The sequence below is a fragment of the Xenopus laevis genome, chromosome 4S (genome assembly GCF_017654675.1).
Source record: "Xenopus laevis strain J_2021 chromosome 4S, Xenopus_laevis_v10.1, whole genome shotgun sequence".
Classification (NCBI taxonomy): domain Eukaryota; kingdom Metazoa; phylum Chordata; class Amphibia; order Anura; family Pipidae; genus Xenopus; species Xenopus laevis.
Window position 1 is genome coordinate 9234330 of NC_054378.1, and position 9773 is coordinate 9244102.

Here is a 9773-nt window from a genome sequence, read left to right on the forward strand (position 1 = left end):
TGCAAACTGCCTCTTGTAAAGTAAATGACCCCTAAAGTCAGCTGAATACAAACTCATACAAATTTCCTAAATTACAAGAAAAAATGCCTAAATAACAGCTCTCTTAACTGTACTAATAACCATTAGAAACAACCAAACTTCAACTTTCTAATCAGAGCACTATATGTCTAGTAATTGTTATAGTTTCAACAAATAACTTCTTTATGCACACTCCTGTCTGTTACTTAAGAGCTGTAAAAAAAAAACTACACCGGTGAGAACCATCAAAAATTCACTGGTATCTATAATGGCACAACCATTTCAGTCCAACCAAACTGGATCAAAAATTGCTCCATGCAAATAGCCAAGAGTTCACATCAGGGGCTTTAAAAAGGTCACAAGAACTGGAACCTAGGCTAGGCTTGCACAAGCCTTTTCTGACACCAAAGACTGCTGAAATTCTGAAATGAAGAAGACAACTGCCGATGTCCCTTTTATGACCTGGAAACTGAAAGACAAACCTCAATACTAAATTATTTGGAAATAGAACCTATGATCAGCATGTAAGAAGCACCTTCTTAGTATAAGCCTGTTTATTATCAGCGGTCACTTGAGAATGCAGAACAGGTTGCACATTTTTCATTTATGGTGCCTTCCTGATCTGATTATGTAACAGGAAGGCTCATCTTATCTTGTTTCCAAAGCTGTGTACCATTAATCGGGTATGCACAAGTGCAGTACATAAAAGGCAGCAACATTCCTGATGTTTAGGACATCTTTAGCTAGAGCACTGAGACATTTATGACCATTGCATACCATTTAGAAACCTTAGTCAAGTTTAGCTTGGTCTAACAATTTAGCTTATGGTTGAAAGTAACCTCTTGACATCAGATAATTTGCTTAGCTTAGCTAGCATGAATATAAAAAGACAAGATTTGGGGTGTTCATGTGACACAGAGAAAGAAGCATAACTTCATCATATATTGCTAAAGAAAAACCATAACAAGTTTTATCCAATAATATTAGAAAACATTGTCTGGCCTCAGAACTAATAACATGCAGTAAAGATCTGCTAGAAGTTTACAGTCAATAAATGTTAAAATGTATTGTGGAGTGTTTCTTTACACATGCTGACACTAGTCCATTCTATTTCCTCCTACCTCTTGAATCACCATAAATCTTAGGCGATAAATATAAATGTTTGCAACTTTCCAGCTATATCAAGCCAAAAACTACACAGTAAACCCTTAGTGATTTTTTCATTTGATCTAACAAACTGCTGCCTTTTTTCGTAATGCTTAACCACACAACAGTACTGCACTTTCAAATAAAAAGGGGTGAAGGGAGGGGATTTCACATGGAACAGTTGTGGGATAAATGGGGTAACAGTAATAGAAGACCATGATGGCAATATTAGAATGACAGCAGAAGGGCAATATGATGACAGTAACACTTTACATGAGGGACGCTCTCTCTGCAGTCATTCAGTTGTCAATAAAATACTACTCTCCACACTCATTATCAGAGGTGCTTAAAGCTGTACTGCAACAACAGCTAAAGAGCAATAGGTGGACAGTTTTTTAGGGTCTCACCAATAGCCTGTCTTTATACCCTTATGGTTTACTTGAGTCTCTCCCAATGTTCTGAGCAACTTAATTGCTCAACCTATAATTATAATTACATAGAAAAAAACTTCCTTCTAGCAATAACTCTCTCCTATATTAACAATAACAAATAAAAGTTCGATAAACCTATTTTCTTTGAGATGTTGCTTTAATTCCATTGTCATCTAGTTATCTGCCATACAAGATTGCAACAAGACAGTATACAGTTAAAAAAGATGAGCAATATCATCAGTAGTTTATCAATAAGTGTCCAGTTCAGTTTTACATGAAAACAATTTTGAAGTTGAAGCTGAAATTATAATCATATGCATACTGGGGCTGAAAATCGTTGCTTGCTGAAATTTACTTACCCAACATCCAAAAAAATAATATTCCCTTTATTTTAAGATTTCAAGGTCATGTACTCACATGTACTCACAAAAGGGAAGAATTTCACAATGCTATGAAAATGAATAACCCATTCATGAATGTTCGGGTCCAGGAGATGAGCAAGGCATTTTGCTTAGACTTCCAGCACTGAAATATGTTAAAGCCGTTCTAGTTATATGCAGATACGTATTACTGTAAACCCATACTGTAGACAAGGCAGCAACTGTAATATTTCCCTATATCCCCGCACTATTTTAGATTAATCATATTGCTGCCACAAAACAAAGTGTAGCAGCAAAAGGTTTGGTTGTAAACGTTCCATGATTTAATGATATATAATTATATATTACTCTATATATTGAGGAATGCTTCAATCGCGCCACACACTGTAACTGGATTTCTTCTTCTAATAACATAGCTTTAATTCTGAAACCACAACATAAAGACCTCCGTCACTGTAAATCAGACATCGTGCTAACACACGTTAACATTACTATTTAGTGTGACAGGATAAACTAAGAACTGCCATTTATAAAGAAAAGTTAATTATTGATGAACTTTTTAAAAAAAATGTAGACATTTTCTAGCCAATTGTAAAATATTATTATAACAACTGAAGTGACACAAACCGGTTTTCTTTTTTTTTTTTTCACTTAAAATATATATATATTTATATAAACTGAAGTTATAATGAAAATATATTAATCATAAATTTTTGGGCTTTGGCATATATTAAATTTTTAAGGCCCAGTACAGTAAAGCAACTGTTCGGGTGAAAAAAATGATCAATTTAACTGTGGCTAAAAAACATACTGTGACAGTGATGGAAAGACAAAAATAATAATACAATCAGCTGTGCAAATTCATAGATGAACTAGAATGAAACATATACTAAAACAAACTGCTTCAGCTACACAACTGTATTAAATACAATACTCATGTCAAAGTTAACAGGAATCTCCAGATGTCCTGCTTTAGTGATTGTCTAGAAACTTCAGAATTACAGAAATGGTTCACAGTACGATGCCTTGTCAAATTTCCTCATTTATCCAGCTTATGCTGTTGTGCAAAAAAGCATTCCCTATCAATGCACTACAAGCAGCAAGAAAGGAAAAAGTTTCAATCCTGTCAGTCACCTAATAAATGCTCTGCTAGCAGTGATACTATGCATAGTTGGCAGCCCTTACTGATTGCAATTTGGGATAAACATTTAGATAAACTCTTATCCAATGGAGGCACTGGGCAGCTGTTCCATTTCTAAAATTGCACAGTAAATTTCAATATAATTAAGTGTAGCTTAAGTGGAACGAGAAGACATTTTTAAGATGGTTTCTAGTTTGATTTTGACTATATATCTTTGCTAATCTCATACTGAGTAATTTAGAAAGAAAAAAATAAATTGAAAATGTAAAAATAAAAAACTGACTTGTCTGAGCAGTCGTGTGCAATGAGTTGCAGAAGCATTGCATTGCATTCTTTAAAAATGTTTTCACTTTAAAATTCCTTTGTTTACCCATTCTATCCTTGATATGTCAGACCTGATGAGTATATGACAACACATAAGAATTTCGTTCCTTAGTCATTAGTAAAAGCACAAAACACAGTGCGGTATCTGGATAGGAATCTACAGCAAGCCGTCATTTAAAAAAGAAAAAATTCTATTGATGTGGATTTTTTTAAAAAATAAACATTTTTGTAAAAAAAATGATCATAAGCAAACAAGTAAACAATGTCATTTTACTGGGTGCCAGGTATTTTTGAAAACACAGCAGTCAAGAACGACATGGTGGTTTCTGCTCCCGATTAAATAAGCATGTACCCCTCTCTAAAGTGGTAAATAGTGCAGACTGTCACACTGCAATATTTTTATCATGGACAAATCACTTTAGAAAAAAAACAAAGCCAAAGAACAGGCACTGCTTTTCTTGTAGCATTTGATCTGGTCCCAAGTTTGCTTGTTCTTACAACAGGAAGCCACAGTATTTCATACCTAATCAGATAACTGGCTGTCGAGTTTCTGATTAGATTTGCATATTTCATTTGATCACTGCACTCTTCAATGCATAAATAGACTCTGAGAAAGTTCCAAAAATATATTTCACTATATCACACATCAGTTTCCAGAATTTTTAAATTCACACAGTTATACTTAATGGTCTCGTTGCCATTCCATGTACCCTCACTAGCCTTGTCCTTTACACAGAGAGACTCTTTGAGCCCTTCCTCCATCTCTAGATATTCAGACTTGTCCTGAAGAGAGGAAGATGTGGAGCTCCTCAACTTTTTCAATAGGATGGTGGGTAAGTATGGGCAGCTGGAGCTGCTCTGTGTCAACTGTGTTTGTTCATCATTGTCAGTTTCCCTGTGGTAAAAGTAGTTAAAGTTTGAAACTATCACTGGCACTGGTAGTGCGATAGTCAATACCCCTGCTATGGCACACAGGGAGCCCACTATCTTACCCCCAACAGTAATGGGCTTCATATCCCCATAACCCACTGTGGTCATTGTAACAACAGCCCACCAGAAGGCATCAGGGATGCTCTGAAAGTGGGTTGTGGGTTCATCAGCCTCTGCAAAATAAACAGCACTTGAGAATAGAATGACCCCAATGAAAAGAAAGAAGATGAGTAATCCCAGTTCCCTCATGCTGGCTCTCAAGGTGTGACCAAGTATCTGCAGCCCCTTGGAATGCCTGGACAATTTAAAGATTCGGAAGACCCTAACCAGGCGAATTATCCTCAGAATAGCAAAGGACATAGCCTGCTGTTGCTGCCCAGTTCCCTGGGGAAGTTGTTGCCCTGTTACTAGGGCAAGGTGCTGCTGCTGCTGAGGGGGGTGCTGCTGCCCAAGCTCAGTACCCAGGGTGATAAAGTAAGGCAAAATGGACACAATGTCTATTATGTTCATTATGTTTTTAAAAAATTCAGGTTTGCTCGGGCAAGCAAAAAGGCGCACAGCAAACTCAAAGGAGAACCAGACAATGCACACAGTCTCCACTATAAAAAATGGATCATTAAATGCAGTGTGACCACTATCTGTTGATAGAAAAGTTGCATTGTAAGCCCCTCCCTCTCCATCTTCCCCTGCACCATCATCATCCCCCATTCCCAGCGGAGACAGCAAATTATCCTTGTCATCCCTGAACTCCGGTAATGTTTCCAAACAAAAGATGACAATGGAGATTAGAATGACCAGCACTGAGACGATGGCAATGCCCCGAGCTGCCCCCGAACTTTCCGGGTACTCAAACAGTAGCCACACTTGCTTCTTGAACTCATTTTCTGGCAGCTGCTTTTCTTCCTCTTTAACGAAACCTTCATCCTCGCGGTATTTTAGCAAGGCCTCCTCTCCCAATTCGTAAAACTTGACCTCCTCGGAAAAGATGTCGAAGGGCACGTTGACCGGCCGCTTCAGCCTTCCCCCGGACTGGTAGTAGTATAGGATGGAGTCGAAACTCAGGCGGTTGCGGTCGAAGAAATACTCGTTCCTCAGAGGGTCGAAATAGCGCGTCCTTTTTTCTGGGTCGCCCAGCAGAGTTTCGGGAAACTGGCTCAAAGTTTTTAGCTGGGTCTCATAGCGCATTCCTGACACGTTGATCACGACCCTCTCACAGCACTCAAACTCGCTGTACACAGGGTGATATCCATCCTCTGTGGGGCTTCTCCTCCTGTGCAGGCTGTTGGCCTCCTTATCATCCTCTTCACAAATGTAAAACTTTTGGTCCTCCTCAGCCACCTCTTCCCTGAGCATCATCTCCTCAGAGCCGCATAGACCCAGCTCCGAGGGGAAGGTGCCGTCGTCTTCTCCTCCTGCTCTTCTTCCTCCAGCGCCTCCGCTGCATTCGTTGTGCCGGCTCCTCCACCTGTTGCAGCCGCTTAGTGGCCAGTACCTCCGCCTGGCACTTTTCTTTTTCTGCGATGACTTCTCCTCTTGCTGCTCTGGCACTTGATTCTGAGGCGCGCGCCGCGCGTTCACTCCGGCTCCGCCCCCTGAGTTCCCGCCTTCTCCAGAAGCAGCGGCAGCGGCTGCGGCGCGGGAATGCGCCTGGCGTTCCCGCTCGCGGGCGCGGGCCTGTGCATATCCGTAAGGCAGGTGGTTGCTACAGCCGGAACTGTCCGCGCTCACCATGGCAACCTCCATCTCTGCTGCTGGGAGGTGCGCGTTCCTGTGAGCTCACTATTTACTGTGTGACAGGGAGACTGCTCAGTGGACTGTACCACCCTGTCATGGTGGCAATAAAACTTTAATCCAGTGTTTTTGCCTCTCAGTGGCCGGACTTGGCCTTTGTGACTTCACCTGAATCTGTCAGGAAAACAAAAATGAAGGCAAACGGCCTCATGGTCTCAAGCAGGTCTGAACTGAGACTCAAAATAGGCCCGGGCATTTCAGGTACCCAGAGGCCTCAACAGGCCACACGGTGGCCCAAACAACACCCCACTGGCCCACTAAATAGTGAGTGTCTATGGCATCTTACAGCAGCCCCTCGGGCTTTTGCCAGAACCCACAGATTGCCAGTCCGGACCTGGTCTCACTGGTATTTTCCGGCCTTTGAAAGTGAGGAGCCTGTGGAAGAAAAAATGAACAGGAAGCGCAGTGAGCTCTGGGCGAGTGGAACCAATTTGCAAGAGGGGGTGCAGCAAAGTCAGTTGAGTTTTTTTTTGCAGAAGAAGAGGAATGTCCAAAGAATGTCCCTAGAGCTCTCTTAAAGCAAAACTTGTGTGGAAAAAAAACTGTAAAAAGAGTTCAGCTGAAACGCAGCCAGATATCTCTTCAGGTATTTGTCCTAGAAGCAAAACCAGTTGCCAAACTCCACATGTGCCAGCAGTTTCATAAAGCACTGTCCAATAACATTGTTTTTGTTTTTTTAAAAATCCGCTTGGAAGGCCTTGGGAATGTAAACCAGCAATAAACTCTTTTGCCAAGCGTGGGGGGGGGGGATCAGTGATGTGTTTTGTCTCCTGAGACCCTCCACTTCATTTCACCACAGTCAATATGATCATGGATCTCATTGGACGGGGATTTGGCCTGGTGACATATGCAGGTAACACGTCGGCGTGCCAGGAAGCCATCACTGTGTAAATACTGATCCTCACATGACTTGTCTCCGGCCTCCTCCTGCAGGCAGTTGGGAATCTGGCAATCGCAGCAAGGAATGGCTCTCGTTAGGTATCCATGGTACAGAAACACAATATGTAGCATTTCCCTGTTCCTTGGACTCGAAGGAAGTGTTCCATAGCCTGAAATACAAAAGAAAAATAGTAGAAGAGAGAGAGAGAAGATACACTTTATAATATGATCACTTCTTTGCTACTTATTCAGTCTCTTAATACATTTAGTCTGTCTCACTTTGTAAATTAAAATATTGCATGCAAACAGTTCAGCAGAGCATTTATATACAGTTTTTTTCTGCAGGAGGCAAATATCTGGCCTAGATATAAAGGCATTACGAGGATCTGAAATTTCCTGTGCCTACCATGGACTAAAAAACAATTCATCCTTTTAAACAGAGGGTGATACAGACCTCAGCTGCTGCAGAACTACTTGAGCAGAGGGCATACAGGCCTCAGCTACTGCAGAACCACTTGGACAGAGGGGCATACAAACCTCACTTGCTGCAGAACTTCTTTGATGGGAGGCATACAGACTTCAGCTGCTGTATATTTTCATGGACGGGGGGCAAACAGATCTCAGCTGCTGCAGAACTACTTGAGCAGAGGGCACACAGACCTCAGCTATTGCAGAACCACTTGGACAGAGAGGCATACAGACCTCACCTGCTGCAGAACTACTTTGATAGGGGGCATACAGACTTTAGCTGCTGTAAAACTTCTTGGACAGTTGGACATACAGACCTCAGCTGCTGCAGAACTACTTGGAAAGCAGATATCATTGTTATGAGCTTATTCAATATAATAATAACCCCATCAGCAATTTGCTTATTTCTCATACCCATTACATCAGTAGCAATTTGCTTATCCCCCATAATCATGACATAATCAATGATTAAAGCAGTGAACCCCAAGAAATGATGCAGCAGCAACAGTCAGGTCAAAGTCTCCTACACTCCTACAGGAATAAAGTCATTGAGTCCAACCAGATTTACTAACATGTGCAGATACAGACACAGAATACCAAGAAATGCATTGAATAATTCAAAATCCAGTTTTTGTATCATGATTTCATCATTCAGCAGTGAAGGAGTTAAACTGGGAGCACTATGGCTTTTGTACGGCACCGCTGCTAATTTGTTGTACGCAAAATGAACTTGTCACTCTCATCCCTGCTATGCATTGCTAATCCCTTTCACAACCACCACTGAAAATGTAACTTTTTATTTTTAAATGATGATTTCCCAGAACAGGTCTCTATGGTATTTATCATCAAGCACAGAAATAAAATACTCACAGGCTCAGAAGGCAGCAAGCCGGAGACCAGGGCTTTCCTTTGTACTAGGGTTTTAGTTGGGAATGGATGCTGGCTGTTATCTCCCCTTTTATTATTGCCTGAATTTTGGAGACAGGGGCTCAGGGCAGGGATGATCCTCCTCTGTTTGCATTGATGTTTGCAAATCTATTCCTCATCCACTCGCCTTGAAGGCTAGCACTATGTTTCCATGTCCTCATCTGACTGTCATATTGACAAAAGTGAAATGACTGCTTAGGGCTAAATCTCACAACAGGCATTTAATGTAGCTCTTCTTCCAGATGGACCAGTCTCCAACTCTCATCTCCAGCAGCAGCATCAAGTAACCAGGCAGCACTGTTGATCACATCCAAGGTGTTGTGCATACAATGATCTAACCTAAGTACAAAAGAAACCATCTATAAATCGGACTGTTATAAGAACAAGTGCTGTGTCTCCCTCCAAGTCCCAATTGTGTTTATATATCACTGAAGGACGAGCAAGTAAACCCAGCCTGATTAATTCCCAGGGCTCTCCAGCTCCCTATCAGCTTCTAGTGGAAACAACCCACTACTGCACCCTGTCTGGAGCTCCTTGAACAATTGTCATTCGCCCTCGGTAGAAAAAAAGATGAAGCAAATATACCCAATTTAAATTATGCATAGCACTCTAATAAAACATATTGCTAAGGGCACTGCTATTCTTAAGAAGGAAGGGACGGCAATGAAATAAATACACTTCACTCAAATGCCGTCTCCAATGTTAACAGGAATTCCAGAGGTGGATCTGACTCCAGGCACTAATTCAGGTTAAAAATGACATTTTTTATTCCCTGTGTGGTCAATTGGAATGTTCTATTGCAGTAGAATGTGTGTAATGGTGATTCCTCTGATTCTGATTAGTCATTCATATTCAGCCTTACGTACAGTTCATTGTTATCCCAATTCATTTTCAAATAAGCAGTCACCATTCATTATTTCATAGTAGAAAATTATGGTTTAAGGGGCAAAGGCACACAAGGGCCTTGCATATAATCCCATTCAAAGTAAAAGAGGGTAATTGCAAGTTCTTTGTCGCCCCCTCTTGTGTCATTGATCTCTATATCTGCTTTGTTGTGCCATAGTAATACACTGGGAAGGAATATGAAATGTTAATTATTTTCCCTTTATTCATATGAGCATGAGAAGTCAAGCAGCATGGCAGATCCTTATTAGGGAAGCAGTTTGCTGTCCCGGTATCATTGATACAGTTATGTAATGTTACATAGAGGCTGCATTCCCTGCATGTTGTTATTTAGCAATACAAACTGTACATCTATTAATATTGTTTTAATGAGGGACTTGCACTCTATAAATCCTTAATGTGCCCCCGTGGAAATGTATTAAATCAGCGGGTTGG

At 40.9% G+C, this 9773-nt stretch overlaps 1 protein-coding gene across 2 annotated transcripts; it reads right to left on the reverse strand.

The window, feature by feature from the left end:
* Nucleotides 1-1960: 1960 nt before the first annotated feature.
* kcna4.S (potassium voltage-gated channel subfamily A member 4 S homeolog) lies at nt 1961-9039 on the reverse strand. Of its 2 annotated transcripts, XM_018259462.2 has the most exons (2): nt 8379-9039; nt 1961-7210 (listed from the first exon to the last, which is right to left on the reverse strand). In XM_018259462.2, exon 2 carries the CDS (start codon nt 6111-6113, stop codon nt 4080-4082), a length of 2034 nt encoding a protein of 677 aa, XP_018114951.1. In that variant the 5' UTR covers nt 6114-7210; nt 8379-9039; the 3' UTR covers nt 1961-4079.
* Between the last annotated feature and the right edge of the window lie 734 nt (nt 9040-9773).